Source organism: Alternaria infectoria, assembly GCF_024043175.1.
Source record: "Alternaria infectoria strain BMP 0036 chromosome Unknown scaffold_41, whole genome shotgun sequence".
Lineage (NCBI taxonomy): Eukaryota > Fungi > Ascomycota > Dothideomycetes > Pleosporales > Pleosporaceae > Alternaria > Alternaria infectoria.
In genome coordinates this window covers 148,999-170,286 of record NW_026250730.1, presented here as the reverse complement: position 1 = coordinate 170,286, position 21,288 = coordinate 148,999, and the positions used below count along the sequence as shown (strand labels likewise).

Here is a 21,288-nt window from a genome sequence, read left to right as displayed (position 1 = left end):
GGACGGTAGCCACCGGTGACGATGTGCTTCGATGGAATTTCTTGAGGACCCTTGCTGCTTTGGCGCTAGCGGCGAATCTTCGGGATTGGCGCGACCACTTGTGCCGTCAAACCTCCTGCCATGTCTCGTCACTCACCATCAGAACCATCTATGCGGCGTCATTCTCTCGCCTGTTTGGATTCATATGCTACCTTCTTTGTCGTTTGTCAGCCATAGCAGCTCTGTCGAACGATGGAGCTACAAATCGCTCCTCCGCGCAGCACCCATCGCCTGCGACTGTGCACGTCCAATGAATCTATGCCAGGTGATAGGCCAAGCCGGCCAGAGTAAATAGCCAGGCAGGTGAATAGCCACGGGTGTATGTTCCTCTATACCTTGCTAAGGCTGTGTCTGTATCTATTAATAAGAATTTCCTACGTGCACAGCTAAAAAGAGGCGTCTTACACCCCCTCTAGCAGTAGCAATAGGCTAAAATAAAGTATAAAAGAGGTATAAAAGGGAAGTAGAGGTATAGGCTGTTGCTTCGCGAAAATTATAAGCCTTGCAGGGCTGCTTCGCGGGAGTTAGAAACTGCATATTGTATTATTAGATACTGCAACATCTAGACCAATTTGTCGCGAAGTCTACTACCACCTCATACAAGAGAAAAGCTAAACAGGTCTAGAGCCTACATTAACGTTAAGTTACCTATCTTATAGGGTTTTAAGTTAATGTAGGCTGCAGGCCTGTTTAGTTCTTTTCTTGGTTGGCGTGCTACGTCTATTCCGTGACAGTAGCAGCTATTCGATATCTGTGTGACGGTTCTCCTCTGTCCGCCTCCTTCTCCCGCAATGATTCCCCAGCTTGTCCATCAACTCTGACTGTTATCATTTCTATATCTTCAGCATCAATTCTCTGTACTGCGTTTCTGTGGACGTGTGCATCGCTTCCGAGGTGGGAGTATGACCTGACATCACTCCCAGACCACGTACAAAGAAGACGATTTCTCGACGGAGGTCTCAGACCTACATGCAGGTAAAGTACAAGCATCTGTCGTCCATCCAACTCATGTCTTCTCCTCGCTGCAAGCTGAGCTCATGCGTATCATGCATTCACCGTTCACCGCTACAGAAGTGGTACCAGACTCGCGCTCACCACGACATTTCTGCCCTCTCTTCCTAGAGCTTCTACGCTCGTCCAATGGTTTCCATTTGCGTACTGCTCCTGGACCCTGCTTTGGAGTCTGTGTCACCTCGGATTTCTGCCTAGAGTCAAGTCTTGGCGCCGGCGCTCTCGTTGTTATTGACTTTGCTACCACGCTCCTACACCTACTTACCTCTTAACTCTGCACCATTTGACTTTCTCTACAACCTCTCAAAATGGTGGGCGCTACTCGCCGCGGCGCATTGAAGGAAAACATTAAGCGTCCCGTCACTCCTAGCGATGATGGCACGATTGCAGATGCACCAATCGAAGGCACCACTGATGTCGACCAAAGCAATACATACACGCCTGCACAACAGCCGGTAGTTCACCCCGCGCGCGACGACGTATCGCGCTTGAGTGAGGGCCTTGAGCCGCTTCACCTGGTTGGGCAAGATGGTGAGTAAAGCGCCAGCACAACGAGATTTCATTCAGCTAACAATAATCTAGACTCAACACATCTAATCAACACACCTGTTTCTAGAGAAATCGATCCGCTTACTATCCACGTCAAGGAGGCTATTGCGACAATTGGCCGACTAGAGGCCTTAGGCTTGCAACGCTACGACATTCCCCTGCCCAAGTGCATCGTGCTAGGTAAGTCACCGGAAGTACATAATGTAAAGTATCTGTTCACTGACATGCTTAGGCGAACAATCTACTGGAAAGTCTTCAGTGATTGAAGCCATCTCTGGTATCAAGACACCGAGAGCCGATGATACATGCACTCGCTGCCCTCTCTTCATCAAGCTAGAGTCCTCTGATGACCCGCGCGCGGGCTGGAGTGCGACCGTAACACTTCGACGCAATTTTGGCTACGATGGCAAGCCTGCAGGTCCAAGCCACGAACGCCGCTTTCCCGGTTGGATACAGTTACCACAGCCTAACGACGCTTTCTTTGCCGATACCGACAATCCTGATGGCCTGGAGCATATCATTCGCCGCGCACAACTGGCCACTATCAGTCCCCGCGTTGACTACCGTAAATTCTTGCTTCCGAGCCTTGCCGCACTTGGAGAACATCACAAATGCAAGTTCAGTCCGAACATTGTATGCATCTCCATCACTCAGCCGGGTTCACCGTCTTTGAGTTTCTACGATCTTCCTGGTCTCATCAACCAAGCCGACATTGAAGAAGAAGAGTATCTTATCCAGTTTGTTCGTGACGTAGTTGTGGACTACGTCAAAGACGCCGAGTCTCTCATACTAGTCACCTGCTCGCTAGCGACTGATATCGCCAATTCAACCGCTGCTGGCATCGCGCGTAGTTTGAAGGCTACTGACAGATGTATTGGTATGTAAATCATCGTCTATAACTTCTTTTGCTAACGTAGCTTCCAGGCGTACTCACCAAACCCGACTGCCTGCCGAAGGGATCACGTCACGACAAACTAATGGAAGTCTTCGATCAGAAACGGTTCGCGCTAGGGCACGGTTACTTCGTTGTGAAGAACCCAGCACAGGATGAACTTAACAAAGGCCTTACACATCAAGAGGCTCGGTTGCAAGAGCACCACTTCTTCAGCGGAGAAGACCCGTGGTCTACAACCTTCAAAGATTATGCACCCCGATTCGGAACTCTCAATCTCCAGAGTTTCCTTTCGGGGAAGCTCGCCGACCAGATAACGAAGAAGCTCCCAGTCATCGAGCATGAGATCGATACTCGGCTTGCTGAAGTGGAAGCTCGTCTGCAACAGTTCCCTGAACCTCCCAACCACAACGCGTCACGAATCATCTCTGACGTCGTGCTCGACTTCTCACAGGGGGTTCGTAAAGAGCTCGAAGCCGAATTCCCATGCAAGGAATGGCGTAACAAGTGGAGGCTTCTGCAAAACGCTTTCTTCGATGCGCTAGTCAGTATGAAGCCCACAATGGCGACGGGTGGACGTCGAGACGCAAGCGTTTATGCAGACGTACTAGACTCTCAGCCAGGAAGTTCTGCGAACAAAGCTATTTCGCTCGACGACGACGATGATGAATACGATGACGGAGAGCACAGCGACGATAGTGAGTCTGCAGCGCGCAACAATCCCGAGACACCTACCAAGAAGCGCAAGATCGACGGCACGCCGGGGCTTTCTCCAGTCAAGACACCGAAGCGAGGTCTGCCCAAACCGCCGGAAGAACAACCAATGATTACAGACTTCCGTGGCTTGAAGAAGAAGTTCGTTCTCGACGAAGTCACTGATTACTTGTCCGAACACTCCCAGTCGAAGGTACCAGGCCAGATCGAGCCACGAGTAGTCGATAACCTCATGCTCAGCACGCTTGAACACTGGGACCAGCCGCTTGCGAAATTCTTCGATGCTTTCGAAAAGCAGATTAAGGATCAAATGAAAGCCCTGTTCACCCAACACTTCAAGAAATGGCAGGGCTCAACTTTCCATCAGACCGCATGGAAGATCGTTGGAGAGATGCTAGCAACCAACTTCGACCAGCAGCGCACTACCATGGCTAACGAGAGCCTCAACGACGAGAAGGAAGGACCATACATATTTCATAACGATATATTCGAATGTGAGAAGGAGGCCGTCTTAGAAAACTACCAACAAGCTCGCTTCAAATATCGCTTCACAAAGTACAAGAACAGCAGAGCGCAGCGCACAGGCAAGCCAATGAGTCCTGCTGAAGAAGAGAGGTTAAAGAAAGATGTCAGGGCTATGGAGGTATTCAACCATGAGCCTTATCTCGTCGAGCGAGGCGTTGTCGCTCAGGTCACTACGTACTATATGCTCGCCGTGCGCCGCTTTCACGATGCGGTATGTATGCGAATAGAGTCCAAGTTCTACAAGCAACTCCGCACTCAACTCCGCGACGAGCTTGAGAATGGTCTTGGTCTGAACGAGGGCCATGAAGGTAAGTTTCCATTATCTAGACCGGAAGACTACATATGCTAATTGCTGCAATCCAGGTTACGAAAACGCCAAGCGCCTCCTCTCGGAATCCTCTCATCGCTTCAACCAACGTATGGAGCTTGTCGGACAACGCAACTCTCTTCTGCAAGGCCAGAAGATCCTCCGCGATCTCCAGCAGAGGAGGTACGGTGGCGACAGCTCATCCTCCATATTGGACGTCGGTTCTCGGACTCGTCGCTCCAGTGCTTCCGGCGGCATACCCACACCGGTGTCGGCAGATATGGAGGACGTGGATATGGCAGGCGTTTCGTGTCACTAGCCTGGTGGTTTCTCATCTGTGGCTATGGCCATGTTCTGGATACGATACGATGCGCGAAGCTCGCGACGTTGGTGGACGAGGAACACTGTTTGCGGGAAGGTGTTTTTGGTCTACGTACGCGTGAACTAGTGGTGAAGCGAAGCACTTGCATAGCATGAGTATTGACGTCATGGTGTATTTCTGGTGGCGTTGATTGACGACTAGCTGTCGCGCGGACACTCATGTATGACGAAGTATACGTAGCGAAAGCATCTCGTCCCTTCATTCTAACTTACCAACATGGCATGTGAAACGTAAGTGTATGAAAACGTCTTGACATTCTAGTCTACAAATCTTGAGATAGGAAGAAGCGGGACTTATGACGTCCGCGACATGGTGTGGATATACACTTCTGTTACTCTAGGCTGCCCCTCCGTTCTCGTCACTTTCTCCATTTCCCGCTCCTACCCTGACGTCCACTTCGTCATCTCCACCCTCCCCAGCTCCCCCTTCCCGATTCTGCTCTTGTCCTTCTACACCTCCGCCATCACCACTCCGCCTCTGCGTGCGCTCCTCCTCCCCCGGCCCAACCATCTCACCCACTCTCTGCGGTCTTCCAAGACTTCTCGCCAGCGCACATTCCTCAGCAGCCCGAAGTTGCGCCTCAGAGACTCTCAACTGGCGAGTTGCTTGTTGGTATGCATTCTCGCCCTGGAAAGCAGCGCGAGTACGCTTGTCTTGCGCTACTCTGACCGCCGCTTCAGCAACTACCACTGTATCCCAGGCTGCCTGCATTTCATCTGATGCTTCATTACTCCGTGCGGTGTAACAGCGCTGACCGTTCGGTCGTGCCGCCGGTCGCGCCGCCACCTCTGGTCGCGCTACCTCGGGCGGAGGGCCTTGCTCATCGTTAACACCCTCATCGGCTGATAGTCCAAGCGAGTCCTCCGATACCGATGCCCAGCGGTAGCTCCTAGCAGTAGCAGTGATGGCTTGATAAACCGCCTTGAGATTGTATCGTTTCATCCTCTTGCAGCGCATCTCCAGTTCCTCGCTGATCTTCTTGCCTTGTCGCTTGGTAGGAAAACGTTCGGACAAGTCGCGAAGGAGCTCGACGATCACATCTTCAATACCAGTATCCTCTGGGGCATCCAGATCGGCTCCACGTAGCATGGCTGGGAAGTCGAGGTGGAGGGAAACGATCTGCCAGTTTGTGTATATGAGGGCAAGTGCCTTATCTTTGTCGTCGGACGTATGTATCGTTTCGGCTTCGGGTGGTTCGCTAAAGATACTTGAAGTGTCGTCATCGTCTGCTTCGCTTGCGTTGCTCTTTTCCCTTTCCGTCTGCTGTGCTCCCTTCTCTACTTCGTCCTTTCCGTGCGATCTTAGTCTTCGTCTGAACTCATTTGCCTCTCCATTGTTTGCTGGCTTGGCTGCAGGCTTAGGATTGGGTGCTAAACGAGGCTCATCGTCTTCTGCTTCGTCTGATTCGGGAACGACCGTGTCTTCTTCCTCTACCTCGGATGTGATCGTGTCATCTTCATCTTCGTCTCCAATGGTGGCGGTAGTATTGTTCTTCTTTGCCCTCTTCCTGGCCGCCGGTTTCTTCCCAGCCCCCTTTCCCGCTGCTGGTCTCTTCTTCGTGTTGTTGACTTTGAACTTCGCTTGGTCTATGAAGGCGCCTGCGACTAGTTTCTGCAAATCCTGGCAGATGTAAGTCATCTTTTCCGCTTTTGTACTCCCTATGGGTCCTGCGCTTTTGGTGTGGTATCTCAAAATATAATACTGCTCGATTTGGTCTTTGACCTCTTGGCCTTGGTTCGGATGATTGATTGACAAATCTCGGAATGCGCGTATTGTCGTCATGTCGCAGGTGAACTCTGTCATCCTCTCTGTGTTACCCTGGAGCCAAGTGTCTACGTGCATCCAGTTGCGCATGGTGGAGAAAGCCTGGCCCCAGTTCGCGATAATGGTGTTGATTGCTTGTCTCCGTTCCTTCGCCTCGGCCTGGGTGTCCCCAGGGGGTTCGGCTCCTTTCAGGTTGGGCGTCTTTGGTGGCATTGTGTTGGTGATGTCTTGAGAGTTGCTTTGACGGTACTTTTAGCTTACGGCTCGGCTTACTTTAAGATAGTCCCGTGCATGTCCATCTCTTTCTAATGTTTGTTTCCAAGCAAGCACGCTCTTTGAACCTTGAACAAGACATCGCTCGAACGTTGTCAAGCAGCGCCAGTATTTCGCGAAGCAATCTAACATCTGAGTTATGGTGCTTCGGAGCGTGTCGCTGTGTTGTTAGCATCATCGTCGATGACATGAGAAGACACAAGTGCGGTAGATGATAATCTCGAATACACAAAAACGTTGGGACGCCTTAGTTTACATCCAATACATCAATTGATGAGTGAACCACTTATGAAATGTTTACTAGTGCGATAGAAAGAGAGTGACATGAAGTTGCATCGGTCTACCGACACTCGCTAGGTGTTAGCAAGCCATCCTTCCGCTAGGTCTTCTTCGGTGGCTTCTTCGTCTTCTTCTTTCCTTCTCCGAGACCTTCTCCAATATTATCTCCTCCATCTCCTCCCTGCTGTCCCTCTCCGCTTTCCTCCTCGCCAACGCCCTCAGCCTGCGCGCTGCGTTCCTGTCCAGAATCACCGGTAAGACCCCCTGGACCATCACCCATCGTACTCCGTCTCGATGGTGCTCTTGCCCAGCGTTCCTGTAACTCGTCCGTCCTCGCATACGCCTCGTCACTCACTCTTCTAGCTGCTTCTATTCCCAACAGCAGAGCGGCTTGATCCTGAACGGACTGTCCATTGAGAACGGCCTGCTCGTATCTACGACGGGCCGAGTGAATGCGTTGGTCTGCTTGCCTGCTGTCGTTGAGAGCACGGCGTAGCGTCCAGTTCGTTCCTATAGTCAGAACACCGCCTTCGAAACGCGATAGTCCTGGTTGTGCAGCAGACTGTGTCGCAGCTTGCGAAGCTCGGAAGGATTGGTTTGTCAAGGGAGGTGCAGTTGGAGGATGAAGTTCGCGGTCTCGACGCCTGCGCTCTCTTTCTTCTGCGTTGAGTACCATCGGCTCTCCAGGCGGATCATCGTCACTCCTCGATTGCCTTGCTAGCATTTCAGCGGCGCTAAGTCTAGTGGTACCTGGTGTTGGGAGAGGAGTACCTCGCTCTAGTTCTCTCATCGGTGGCCCTCCCCTTAGGTTTGCTGTGGTTGCCCTGGTCATTGGTCCTCCTGGTGTCGGTACGGCGGCGTGCGTCGGCCGATCAAACGGCGCAAGGAAAGCAAGGGCTTCATCGGGACTTCTCGCCCTTACAAAACTCTGCATCAAGTGAGTCCTGATCCGTTCCATAAGAGCAAAAGCCTGCCGAGAATCATCGTGAAGGTTGGAAAGGTCAAGCAATCGTGCGACGAGTCTGAGGTCGATAGCCGTATCGCTCGTTATGTTGGCTGGAAAGAGGCCTCGGGGGAAGTCGAGATGCAACTGGTAGATGTTCCAATTGATGTAGATGTCACTGAGTGCCCGGCCTCTCTGTGATTCGGTGAGCACTGTAGCTTGCGTGGCGTTGTTTGTTGTTCCAGTCGCTGGTGCTTTGCCGTTCTGCTTTGCGCTTGCCGCTGCCTTTCCGCCACCGTCTGCCTTCTTCGGGGCTGGGCCGTCGTGGAGTATAATACTGGAACCTGAGCCAGAGTCATCGTCGTCGTCTTGGTGTAGGCGGTGAGGGTCTAGGTCGTTGTAGTTCGGCTTTGCGCTATGCCTCAAGGTCTTCCTGCGCTCAGACATCTCTTTACCGTCATCTCCTGCAGATCTCTTCTTGCCTTGGCCCTGAGCTTCGGCCTGCTTCTCGTACTCCTTTAGTATCCTCTCCAAATCATCGCGCAGGCTCTCCTGTTTCTCAGCCGGCGTACTACCTATATCGCCAGTCTTTGACTTTCTCGTGTTCCAGCGCGACTCAATTTTCTTTCTGACTTCTTTGCCGAGATTAGGAGTTGCGTCGGATAACTTCCGCAGTTGTTTAAGGGTGTCTGGTTCACATGTGTGTTCAGTCAAGTCCTTCGTTTGACCTTTGAGCCAGGTATTTGCCGGTATGCAGCCCCTCAGGGTACGGAACTTTGGACCCCAATTCCTAGCCATGGCATCCGTCTCTTGTCTTACTCGTTGAACGTTCGTCAGAGCAGGGGCCGGGACAGGTGCGATCACCGGCGCAGTTGCATTACCCACAGGAGGAGGAGGAGGATCACTCGCAGTCGCCGGTCCAGCTACTTCGTCGTCTAGTTCAGTCAAGTAGTTTCGCAGCTCTTCTTCGTCTTCAGGAACAGGTTCGCAGTGCGGCTTCTGTACGCCATCTTCCACTGCCTCCTCCGCCTCCTGCTCAACCTCCTGTTCTCTCGCCACATCCACCCCATCATCAACCATCATACTGTCTTCCCTTGTATCAGGATCCGCATCAGGTGTGGCTGGTGCCGCCGGTGCAGCTGGCGCAGTGGCTACAGTGGGTGCGACGGGTACCTCATTACCGGCGTTCTCGTTACTATCATTCTGTTGCCTCTGTCTTCGTTCTCTGTTCTCTTCTCGTAGAGAGCGAGTAAACCTTTTTTTCTCTTTCGGCGACATTCTGAGATCCGTTTCTTCCGTGTTTTGCTTCTCTTTTCCCATAGTTGGGGACGGAGTGAACTGTGATCTCAGCTCACGACTCTCTTAGGCTATATACAAGCCCTCACATATCCATCTCATTCCATCGTTTGCATCCAAACAAACTCGTTCTTTCACCTCTCAAACCTGAACGGCATTCAGTTCGTACTAGTTCTTCGTAGAGCATTCTAGAATCCAAGCAGTCGCAGTTCAAAGATGCTTCGCCTTATCGAGAGCATCGTTGCTTGATGGCATCGCGATAGGCAAGTTCACCTAGGTAAGGCATCTCACCGTTCAGTATTGGAACAAGTACATAAGAGTCTCAATATCCTCCCTACATGTATCACGCACAGATTTAGACGGATCTTAGAGTCATACTAGTTCAGCTAGAAGACATTAACATAAGAAGACACCAATCCAGCACAACTATTAGACGCTATCATTTCATATTCGCATTAACCAACTACCCCCTCTCGATTTACTCCTTTGTCACCGTTCACATTCCCATCAATCTATTCATCTCACTCTTCCTCTCCGTCGTCTTCCCTATCACTCTCTCGTTCCGCATCCCTTTCCTGCTGCGCCATGATATCTTCAAGCCGCTCAACTTCCCGATGCCTAGCCGCGCTTCGAAGCACGCCGTCCTCGTACCTGAGCAGATATCCCCTTTCATCTCGATCAGCGCGTGCGGCAGCAATTCGAGCTGCGCGCACCAGAACTCTGGTGTCGGAAGGTGTTCCCATGTTGTCTGGATGCGATGGACGCTGTTCTTCAGCTGCGGCGTAGAACTGCTCGCCAGCCACTGCGATGACCGCAAGGATGTCCTCTAGAGAGGTACTTGTACGCGAGCTCATGCTGTCATGTAGCGCTTGTCCGACGGCTTGACCTTGCTCTGGTGTATTGGTGATGTTGGATAGATCGCGTATCCGCTCGAGGATGGCCCGGGGAATGTGCTCATCTGCGTCTTCGCCCATTTCAAACCAGCGTTGTGGCAAGAACTCCAGGACAGATTCGATGTCCCAGTTCTGGCGGATGAGATCGAGTGCGTCTATTTGCTGCTGTAATGTCCGTATTCGGTTGCGTAGAGAGCTGCCAGGACCTGATGCTTGTTGTCTTCCACTCTGCTTCTCAGCCGGTTGCTGGTCATCTTTCCTTGGCCTCTTGCTCGGCTGGCCGCCACCTTGAACTCCATTGTCCTCATCATCTGACTCCTCGTCGATATCCGCCATGGCGTTCGACTTCCGCTTGCTCGACTTGTCCTTGCTGGCTCGTCCTAGATTGCTTCTGTCCTTCCGTGCCGGGTTTGCAGAACCCTGAGGCTTTCCCCTCTTTTTCTTAGGGCCTGATGCCGCTGCAGCCCCCCGAGGGGTCGCAGGTATCTCTCTATGCGTCTCCGGGTCAATCCTGTCCCCTTTACGTAGCCTTTTGATATCATCAACCAAGTTTTTCTCCTTCTCTAAGGCACTGCCCCCTATCCTTCGATTAGCCCCTGTACTCCCCCTTTTATCGAAGAATAATCCAATTTGCTCTTTCATTGCATCGCCTTGTCCATGAGTCTCGTTTGACAGCCCTTCGAACTCGTCAATGGTATCTAGTTGCCAGTTCTCGTCTTCGTAGTCCTTGAGTCCGCGTGAAAGCCACTTCTTTTCTGGGATGCACTCTCGAATGCTTCCAAAGCCCCAATTTCGCCTGATGGTAGCGGCCGCTTGAGTCCGTCGTTGAGCTTCAGATGCTTCCCCATCATCACCCTCGTCGATGACCACGACAGCTTTGGCAGGCACATTCTTTTGCGGTTTTCTTGCTACACCGGCACGCGTAGGACGTTGTGCGAGTTCGTCTTCTGTTTCTTCAGGTAAGTGGTACGAGTCCCCTGTGCCATCCCTTTCTCCCAGCACTTCCTCGTCCTGCTGCTCTTCCGCCGTATCGTTCTTGTCGTTTTCCACTATCGGGATTTCCTCTTCTGAATCTAGGGTTGGATCTGGTTCGATGTCCTGCTGAGAATTGTCTCGACGGTCCTTGCTGGGTCTTCTTTTCGGTGGCATTGTGAGATCCGTATCCTTAGCGTTGTCACTAACTGTGTCGTAAAGGCTGCAAGGTAAGATGGATGTGTGAACAGCTCCAGTTCACCGTTACCTCCTCATTAATACACCCACCCATACGTCCATCCCCTTCCACGTTTGCTTCATCGACAAACATTTCTCTTTATCCCCCCCATCCCCGAAGCCACTAGAACCCCGAAGTTGCTAGACGTTGCATCAACACACAATGGAGGCGGCTACGAGATTGAAAAAATTACATTATCTGTAATTCCCATTCCGCGTCGACACATCCATCTTGCGACCGTCAGTAAACATCCCTACTATCCCTTCGTCCATCTAACCCCCTGGAAACCCTATACGCCCACCTCCCCATCCCAAGATTAGATAAGAGACCCAGATAAATATACAAAGAACTCAAACTTCGAGACAGAAAAACATGAAGAAAGGGGTAGTTGAAAAGAGGCTGTATATCCCTACTCGGCCCCCTGCTCCACTTTCCGAGGTCCTCATATTAATCACGACCATGAAGTCTTCAACTACCACATATCATCATCCCCCCTCTTCCCCCCCTCATCATCACTATAATTACTATACCCCCCTCCACCTCCCCCTCCTATCCCACCACCACCACCACCCCCACCCCCTTTACCCGACTGCCCCAGATAATTCTGCGTATTCGCTACACTATATCCACCCCCACCACCACTACCACCTCCACCTCCGCCATTCGCACTATGATTCGAGTGATGCGAATCACGCGGGTTCTGGTTATAAGAATTACCCTGCTGAGAGCCGCCTCTTACATGTTGTTGCTGTTGTTGCTGGTGTTGACCGTTTTGTTGTTGTGAGAGGCCGCCATTGGCTTGTTGTTGGTGTACAGAGGGCCATTCTTGTGAGGATTTTTCGGAGGATTGCTGTTCGTGCTGTTGTTGCTGCTACGTTCTACATTAGCTTCACTCTTCTAAACAACGCCTTTTATATGTCTTACCTGCTGGTACCGCTGATACTGGGCAAACTCCTCAGGCTGCGACTGTTGCTGCGGTTGCTGCTGCTGCTGTACCTGCTGCTGAGATTGCTGAGCGGCCTGCTGCTGATGTTGCTGCTGTTGCTGCTCCTTCTTCTGCTGCGCGGCTTGTTGCTGTTGCTGAGCCTGTTGAGCTTGCTTTGCTTGCTTGGAGTTGCCGATGGAAATCTGCGGGTGCATTTGCTGGACCTTGGCGAGGTACGAGTACATGAAGTTGGACAGCAAAACTTGGGAGTAGAGTTCGCGGCGGGGGTTCGCAAGCTTGATGTGGGCCATGCGGTAAATCGCGCGTTCTTCCAGGATCGAGAATCGGGTCCAGTTGTAGTCGATGTCGGGCTTTAGGATGCGTGGCGGGGGTTCGGGCGATAATCCACGTGAGGCGTTCTTCTTGTGAGACGACTCTTTCTCGCCCTTCTTCTTTCCTCCTCCGAAGATGGAGGACAGCAGTCCAGGTTCCTTCTCTTTCTTGCCTTCGCTGGATGTTTTTCTGGCGCTCTCCTTCTTCCGCTCTTCTTCCAGTTTGACGCTTTCGCGATCCAACACTACACTTTCTCGACCACGCCCGCCGCCCTGTATCGATGTCTGCAGGAGGTCCAGTCTCGTGTCATCGTGGCCCTTGTCCTTCTCCTTCTCCTGGGACTTGCTGAGCTTGTTCTTGACCTTCTTCGGGGCTTCTTTTTCTGAGTCTTTGTCTTTTGACTTCTTGTCTTTTTCCTTCTCCTTATCGCCGCCAAACCAGCCCCAGCTCGTCTTCCTTTGGCCGCCCTCAGAGCCATCCTTATCCTTCTTATCTTTGGCCTTCGGTTCGAGCTTCTTCTCTTCTGGCGCGTTCGGGATTATGGACAACGAATCGACCCTGTTGTTCTGGCCGGGCATCGCCGAAGGATGTGCTACTAGGTCATCGAAGGATTGCGCGGGCTTGATCGGGGAGGACTGAGCAGCTTGTGCATGACGGTTCGGTCGACTCGACGACTGGGGCTGGCGCTGTTGTTGCGGGGGTTGCTGTTGAGGCTGAGGATAATGGCGAGGGCCTGCAGGTTGTTGCTGGGCTTGAGGCGGAGGTTGGCGGGAGGAGTGACGTTCGGGTAGCTGAAACTGAGGTGTTCGGTTCTGTTCTTGTGGCGGTGGTGTCTCGATAATCTGGGGTACCTGCTGCGGCGGGGGTGTGTAGCCTGGCAAAGGTGCAGTCGTGCGGCCGTTGGAGGCGATTCTCGAGTGGAACTGCCTGGGCTGCGGCGAACTTCGCTCCTGCTGTGAGACAGGCTCTGTAGAAGCTGACCTGGGGTACTCTTCAGATGAACCTGGTCTCTCGCCGCCATAGCTGGGAGATGCCCGCTTTGCCCCCGGCCGCGAGAAGTTGTTGGACGAGCCTTCAAACGCCGAGTTAACGGGTTCCGACTGAACGCGGTTGAGACCTGGGAGAGGAGGGACTTCGGGTATGCTCTCGGTAGAGTGGACGGGCGAGGTGGACGGGGAATCTTCCGTGTCTGTGTCTCCTTGTCGGCCAGAGACGAGTCGCCGTGAGAGGGGCGGGCCGCCTTTCCGCAGACTGCCTCGTCTGTAGGTAGTGTGTGTTGATCTCTTGAGCGTGCCCAGCCCACGCATCTTGCTACCCGGCACAATGGGCATCCCGTCGGCGCCCTCTTCCCCTTCCCCAGCCATGCCCTTTTGATCGATGCTCATCCGTCTTATCAAGGCCACCGGGTCCTCCTGTATGTGCTCGAGCTCCTGTAGGTTCGACAAGCCCCCGTTGGGCTGCGCGCCGGATCGCTTCCTCTCCAGCCTCTCGGCGCCGTCCTTGTAGCCAGAGCCAGTATCAATCTGTCTGGACAGCATGGACTTCTTCCGCCGCAGCCCTCCACCCGAGCCCTGACGCCCCATGGCGCCGTCCGGAGATAGCGAGTCCGAGTCTCCGGAGCGTCGTCTCGTCCTGTCAATCTTGTCTTCAATGAACGTCTTGAACTCCATGGGCGCCAGTTCGGGGTGCAGCCGCGCGGGTACCCAGAAGAGTTTCGACTCGTCCTCTTCCGACATGGCCGGTGGGGAGGGCGGTGAGTTTGCGGACTGGAACGAAGGCAGATCGGGATCGGCATTGTTAACGCCCATGGACATCCTCCGTATCGCCTGCAGGTTGCTCAGCTCCTGGGCGAGGCCCGCCGGGCTGTTCTCGTAGTCGAGGTTGTTCAGCGGGAACTGGTGCGACGCCGTGTTCGAGTTCGAGCGGGACAGCGGAGGGGACATCTGGCCGCCGTTCGACGGGTGCCGGGCGACCGACGCCCGCTTCGTGCTCATGTTGGCGGTGCCATTGGGGCTCGTGGGCGTTTGGGGCTTCTCGAAGGACATCTGGGGACGCAGCGGGGACCTCGCGGGGGGCGCGTTGGGGAAGGGGTCGAAGGCCTCGAAGGCGCCAAAGGACTGGATCGAGTCGCCGTTGGGGCTGGGGACGAAGCTTAGGGGTCGCAGGCTGCGGCGGTTGGGGGCGTCGGTGTCGCTGTCGCCGCCGTACATGTCGCCTATGGCCTCGGTGACGTGGTGGCTGTCATCGCTGATGGATATCTGCGGCGCATGCCCCCGGCGCGGGCCTGGGTTTCGCATCTGATATAGGCGGTCCAGCTCTCTGGCTCTGTCGGTTGCCTGTGGGGTACGAGACTTGGTCAGCTTGGGGGCTCCTTGGAACGTCGGGTTGGCGCCGCGGGCCTTTGCCGGGGAATAGGGAAACGAAACAATCCACCACAGGATACAGTATGCGTGCCTGAGGTTCAAATATTAGACACGTGCTACTCACCATTTGCGAACCTCAGAGAGTGCGGAGGTGCGGGTTAGCACGATTGCCACGGCTTGCTTAGGGCGCCGAGGCGGTGCGGGCATCCAAGGGCCCAAGGTTTGCGAGGCGGACGGGTCGGGCGTGTTGGTGCTGCGGCGAAGGAGTATCAAGCACCATGGTCTCAGGGAGAAATAGTAGAGGTACACATTCGCGCCGTGATGCACATGTCCAGCCAGCACCCCAACTAACTGCAATGTCACTAGCCTGCCTGGAGCGCGCCCAAGATGCACGACTCGGCGCCCTCCAGCTGCTCCGCCACACAGGGGGGCATCACCACAAGCCGAGTGTACGTCTGCCAGCAGCCGCCCTCAACCACGCCAGACAGCCAATCCATGTCCGCCTTACCCAGCCGGGCGACTTCGATACCGCATCCAGGGTCCTGCTCAAAAAACAACTAGACCGTTTCAACGTCTACACCCAAAAGAAACCCCTACTGGAGTTTTCACGGTTTCGGCAGCACGCGGGTGTTCACGTTGTCACTGAATGTGATGCGTGCGAGAGACAAGAATAGCCGTCTCGTCTCAGACTACTCGCAGATCCCCGGACTAAGTCACGGAAGTGCACCATGAAGCACGTCGCTAGCCCACACCATTGTCAAGCGAGCTGTCACCCTCCCTCGCTCCAGCCCAACATCGTGATCCCATGCTAACTCACCGATATCATCTATCCACATATTGGCGCTACTCCCCGTCAGGCCGAAGCGCCAGGGGTAAATGTCCCTGCGTCTACCTATTCGCTCGTGCCGCTGAGACTTGTCTGTTGTACAACGTAGCCGCACGCCAAGGTGATGTCATGCTTAAGCGCTGACCCTCCGCGCTGCCATTATCGTGAGTGCTGCATTGCCATCATCTCCGAAGCTTGGATTCTTCCTATTGCGAGTAGTTTGTCTATAGGGGTGGAAGTGGTGTGCTGCCATGGTATATACAAGAAGCAAAGATTCACATTCATGCCTGGCCCCTGGTCTCAGGTCTCAGCACGTCAGTTTAGGGAAAAACTGAACAGGTCTGCAGACTACATTGACCTAAAACCTTGCAAAGGAGGTGACTTAAAGTCAACGTAGGCTCTAGGCTTTTCAGTTTTTCCCTAGGTTGGCGTGCAGGTCTCAGGTCGATGCGCTGCTGCGTCTCCAGACAAACATCGCCGAGGCCACTGCACACGTGACAGCCCCCAGCGCTAGGTAAAGATTGAGATAATCGTAGCCGTCCTCTTCCTGCTTGGGGAAGGCTGTCGAGGGGTGAGTGGCGCTCTCGGCCAGCTATACGGTGTTAGCTCGTGGAATTAATCAATGGATGTAGTACGTACGTGAACAAACAGCTCCGATATGCTGTTCCACGTCGTGCTGACGTGCAGTGGCGGTGCCATCCTCAGGGCGCTGGTGTATTCGTCGGGCTGCTGCTCGCATCGCTGCATCGTCTTGTCCTGGTCTGCCTTCAGGGCTGTGTAGACCGCTGGTAGTTGGTCGAGATGGGGGTACTTCTTCCGCAGCTCGACAACATGCGCAAAGCTCGTGGGGTCGCTCGAGTCGTAGGTATAACACAACAGATCGCACGCGTCGAGCTTGGCCTGGTTCTCTAAGATCGCGGGTTCGAGTTCACCGAGCTCTTCCAGAATTAGATAGCATTGCTTGCCACCTTTCAGCTCAACGCTATTGACTGCCGAACGCGGTTTTATCGTGGGATGGTAGGTGTGGCTGAACGGTCGCTGGAGGAAGGCAGACAGCAATGAGCTCTTTCCACTCCCGCTCGACCCTATGACGTAGCATAGAAAGACGTTGCGCTCGACGCGGCCAGGCTTCTTCCGTCGCTTCCTAGCTTTGGTCACCTTGAGTGCGCTGGTTGTGCCTCCGCGCTCGCCGCTCTCAAATCCGAGGTATGCCAGATATGCTAGAGTCGTCTTGGGCTCTTCAAAGGTAGTCATGCTCCATTGCGCGAGCCAACCCTGTAGTGTGATGTATCCAGCTTCGTTGCGCACTGTACACGATGGGAACGACGAGTCCACCCAAGATGTCGGCATGCCGGGGGTGGGTGCGAATAGATTCGCGAGTTCTCTGTCGTTGAGTCCTCCGTCATTGTCCATATCAAACTTCAGGAACAGATCGACGAAGAAGCGGTAGCCGGACGGGCTGAGTTCGGCGGAGGAGAACTGAGGAACATCGAACTTGGGGTGGAGGAACGTGTCCTGGAGACTCAGACTGTCGGTGTAGTGGAACTTCCGCAGTATGATCCAGATGGTCTCGTGCCGCCCTTTCTCCGCGAAGATCTTGTTCAGGAGCAGAAACCCCTTCTCGTCCATGCCATGCTCGCCGGTCAGACCGGGAGCAAAGCGCTCCATCGACCTCTTTATGTTCATCAAATCGTCGTCCCCCAGCGGTTTCTCAAAGCACTTGATCTGGAAATCGTGAATCTCCTGATCGTTCCAGTACCCATCCTTGTCTGTGTCGCATAGATGGAAGACGCGTTGCAGTGCAGACACGGCTGCTGGCTTGAGTGCGTTCTCCTTGGAATCGTATAGCGGGGCTATCGGGTGTGTGACGGCCTTTTGGCAGAGGAAGAAGACCTCGTTGATGTTGTGGTGGTCCTTGGCGCTGGTGCGGATGCAGGAGTCGATCTCCTTGAACTCGTTCATGACAGGCAGCATCTCCTCCGATACGACTTGGGATGTTGTGCCATTCGAGGCGATGTCAGACTTGTTCGCGCACAGCACCACTGGCACGTTGACACCCAGCGAGCGGAAGTAGGGCATCCAGAACAGCGCCACCCGCTCATAGCTGTAGTGGTCCGAGTATACGAGGAGTATGACGTTCGATTTGCGGAGCTCTGTGCGGAGCGTGTGTCGTTCGTGAGGCAGGGCGGAGGTATCGACGATGGTGGTGGTGACATTGTCGGGCGTTCCAAGCGTGGGCGGAAGCGTCACCTGTGGCAGAACGGGCTGGATTTTGGCTGTGACGAAGACGTCCTTGACAAGAGACGTGATGATGGAGCTCTTGCCGACGCCATCGTCACCGCAAAGACAAATCCGTACTGCGCATGTTAGTGAGTGTGTTGTCGGGAGGGAACTCCACATACCGGTCGCCATTTCTCGGCAGCATTATTGGTGCATTTGGGCAGGTGCAAGGGATGCAGTGAAGGTAGTGAGTGGTTGGGAAAATGGATCGGACCTGCCGTGAGAATATTCGGACTTGTGCAATGTTCATAGCGATTCGTGGTCAGGGCAGCACCAGTGCTGTCAGAAGGCTTGGCACACGTGGGAGACGATCGCAGCCCTGGAGCTTCCCCGCCAGCAGCCCCGCAAGATTGGCTGCTGGGAGGTGCAATGCGTCGACCGTTGTCGAGTGGCCCTGCAGACACGCCGGACCCATGTCATGCCTCGTCCTCTCCACCAACGGCCAGCGGCATGGCAGGCAATTAATAAGACTGCCCAGTGCACGGAGCCATAAGGCGCCCGTCTCGTCTCCGCTTTCCACTTCCCCAATGGTTCCATGGCCCGCGCTCCCATGCCAGTCCCAGCCTGCCTGCCGCGGGCCACAAGCTTCCTTCTCCGCGCGCGCCCAAATCGACGTATCCTGCCTCTTCACACGCCGATGCCATAGCCGCGGTACTTGCTGGTGCTAATGTCTTACCCTTAACTCTACCCTGCCACTCCTAGCCAGGCACCGCGACTCCACCAGGCCGCAGTTAGCCCGCAACTGATTACACTGCAGCAGCTATGTTGTGAGTACCTGTCCTATCTCTGGCTGACCGCCAGTCGCCCACCAATGGCAGCCCTATCGTGCTCCACCCCCATCGGACGCGCGACTGATGTGTGTACAGCGTCCTCCCTCCGCCGCCGCGCTATCCTGTCGGAGGCTACCCGGGCGCGCAGCCGGGCCAGCTTATCGAGACCAACAACACCCTCACCCACCCCACCGGCCCCGAGCACCAGCTGGTCGTCGGAGAAGGTAATTAACCAGCCTGGACCCTGCAGCTCTTGCCCTCACTGACGCTATGAAAGGTACCTATGTGCTGCGCGACGACCTCCACCTAGCTACGCCCCCGCCGCATCCCTCAGAGGCCCCCATCCACAACCCGAACCCGCTTGCGACGACCGTCTCTCCTCCCACAGCTGGCACCAAGCTCTCGCTCGTCGCCCTTGCGCCCCGCCAGCCCTCGCAGTCGCAACTCCACCGATTCGGCACACGGACGAGCACCCGGTCGCAAGTGCCCCCGAGCATACAGGAGTCGCCGCACGAGAGCAACAGCCAGGCGAGCGATGGCGGTTCATACAGCGCCAATGGCATCGTGTCGTCTCCGCTGGATGGGCTGAAGACACCCGTCTTCGGCGAAGGCAACGCGGCGCTGGCAGTCATCAACGGCAAAGACTCCAAGGATCCTACTAAGAGGCGGAAACCGAAGAGCAACATTGTTAAGAGCAACTCGTCCTTCGTATCCAGAGTCATTCCCCATGAGGCCCTGACCAAGCGATTGCAAGAACACAACCCCAATGGCCTCTATGCCTTCGCAAACATCAACCGCGCATTCCAGTGGCTGGACTTGACTTCACCTACCAAAGACGAACACCTGACCAAGATTCTCTTCACGAAAGCGCACGCGCTATGTCACGATATAAACCAGATCACAAAAGGCCCAAATCACCTCGACATCATCATGGGCTTTTCGACAGGCGACATAATATGGTACGAGCCAATGTCGCAAAAGTACGCGCGCATCAACAAGAACGGTGTCATCAACAAGACCGCCGTGTCGGACATACGGTGGCTGCCGAATAGTGAGAATCTCTTCCTCGCGGCGCACATGGACGGCAGTCTGGTGGTGTATGACAAGGAGAAGGAAGACGCCGTGTTTGTGCCAGAAGAGGCCGTCACATCTCCTAGCGAGAATGGGCTGACAGATCAGGAGAAGAAGCTGAAGCACCTCTTGACGGTCAAGAAGTCTGTCAACTCGAAGAACCAGAGAACGAATCCCGTGTCCTACTGGCAAGTCTCGAGGTCAAAGGTCAATGCCTTTGAATTTTCGCCCGATCGACGTCATCTTGCGGTTGTGTCCGAGGATGGGTCCTTCAGGATCATGGATTTCCTGCGCGAGAAGCTGCTCCACCACTACATGAGCTATTACGGCGGCATGATGTGCGTCTGCTGGTCGCCTGACGGTCGCTATGTCGTCACGGGAGGGCAAGACGATCTCGTCTCGATATGGTCTTTGGAGGACAGCATGCTGGTAGCGCGCTGTCAGGGCCACAATTCGTGGGTGACGGCAGTGCAGTTCGATCCATGGCGATGCGACGAGCGCAATTACCGTATTGGCAGCGTAGGAGAGGACTGTCGGTTGTTGCTGTGGGACTTCAGCGTCGGCATGCTGCACAGGCCGCGAGCAGTGAGTGCAGTCGTTGAACGCGACAATTGTGATGGCTAACGTTGATGTAGGCGTCTGTGCGACAGCGCGGTAGCATCGCCTCGTCGAACCTCAAGATGCAGCGCACACAAACGGGAGGAAGCTCGGTCAATAGGCTGCGATCGAACTCGAACCTCACATCGGGCAGCATGGCGGACGAGGAAGAAATAGTGGTGCACCCCGTGGAGCCTCGGGCACGCACGGCCATGCTACCTCCAGTGCTGGTGAGTTTGGCTTCAGCTGAAACCTCAACATCAATTTCTAACCGCCAATACCCATAGGCAAAATCCGTCCACGAGCACCCACTGTGCTGGCTAGGCTTCGAAGAGGACTGCATCCTCACCTCATGCAAGAACGGTGAGTCGCAGCAGCAGCAAGCAAAGTTTTCGTTCAAATCACCTCATATCCACCCGTTACGCGCACGTTGCACGTATGATCTGCGATAAGGCCCGGGTTTCTACTACAGGCGCCAGGTGGCCGTGCGCAGGAACACCCGTCTTAGTGGCACACCGGGATCCGCCCGACGCATTTGTTGAGTTCGCGATGGGTAAATTTCAGAGATAAGGAAGTGGATCGCTGACAGCTTTGTATTGCAGGCCATATCCGGACTTGGGACCGACCGAAAGAAGGTGCTGGGAATGACGACAGCAGTACGTCTGCGAGTGCAAATGGGAATCATGCTTAGGACGCGGTATTTGGATCTGCATAAGACGTTTATCGCGCGATTGGGTTTTGGTGGTGGTGGTGGCGGGATCGAGGTCGAGGTCGGAGGTCTTGGTGCGCTCCGAACACTAGCCAGCTTTCATGTGCACTCTGCTGCGTACGCACCACTACAGTCTAGGAAGTAGACGATCTCTACGATAATGTGTACTTCTACTGAGAGCCCTCCTATAGAATCCGATCTCTGAAAATGTGGGTTCACTGAAAACGGCGCGCCACACGAGTTCCATCGGAGGTCCAACCTCCCTCCGATATATCCCGACATCAGTCTGACATGTGCCAGACGCCGTTCAGCCCTACATGCACGTCTGTCTTCCTTG

At 54.3% G+C, this 21,288-nt stretch overlaps 5 protein-coding genes across 5 annotated transcripts; 2 read left to right on the top strand and 3 right to left on the bottom strand.

The window, feature by feature from the left end:
• Positions 1-1,358: 1,358 nt before the first annotated feature.
• On the top strand, positions 1,359-4,356 carry J4E92_010715 (uncharacterized protein; the record flags this gene model as incomplete). The annotated part of the gene is made up of 5 exons (XM_051502050.1): positions 1,359-1,581; positions 1,633-1,779; positions 1,832-2,476; positions 2,524-4,038; positions 4,094-4,356. 5 exons carry the CDS (start codon positions 1,359-1,361, stop codon positions 4,354-4,356), a joined length of 2,793 nt encoding a protein of 930 aa, XP_051347762.1.
• Positions 4,357-4,755: 399 nt separating this feature from the next.
• On the bottom strand, positions 4,756-6,396 carry J4E92_010714 (uncharacterized protein; the record flags this gene model as incomplete). Its single annotated transcript, XM_051502049.1, has 1 exon — positions 4,756-6,396. One exon carries the CDS (start codon positions 6,394-6,396, stop codon positions 4,756-4,758), a length of 1,641 nt encoding a protein of 546 aa, XP_051347761.1.
• Positions 6,397-6,835: 439 nt separating this feature from the next.
• J4E92_010713 (uncharacterized protein) lies at positions 6,836-8,998 on the bottom strand (the record flags this gene model as incomplete). Its single annotated transcript, XM_051502048.1, has 1 exon — positions 6,836-8,998. One exon carries the CDS (start codon positions 8,996-8,998, stop codon positions 6,836-6,838), a length of 2,163 nt encoding a protein of 720 aa, XP_051347760.1.
• A 497-nt stretch (positions 8,999-9,495) lies between these two features.
• J4E92_010712 (uncharacterized protein) lies at positions 9,496-17,936 on the bottom strand (the record flags this gene model as incomplete). The annotated part of the gene is made up of 6 exons (XM_051502047.1): positions 9,496-11,044; positions 11,554-11,948; positions 12,002-14,789; positions 16,019-16,116; positions 16,164-17,881; positions 17,927-17,936. The coding sequence occupies 6 exons, from the start codon at positions 17,934-17,936 to the stop codon at positions 9,496-9,498; spliced, it is 6,558 nt and encodes a 2,185-aa protein (XP_051347759.1).
• Positions 17,937-18,566: 630 nt separating this feature from the next.
• On the top strand, positions 18,567-20,694 carry J4E92_010711 (uncharacterized protein; the record flags this gene model as incomplete). Its single annotated transcript, XM_051502046.1, has 5 exons — positions 18,567-18,571; positions 18,671-18,798; positions 18,852-20,230; positions 20,281-20,472; positions 20,530-20,694. The coding sequence occupies 5 exons, from the start codon at positions 18,567-18,569 to the stop codon at positions 20,692-20,694; spliced, it is 1,869 nt and encodes a 622-aa protein (XP_051347758.1).
• Positions 20,695-21,288: the final 594 nt, after the last annotated feature.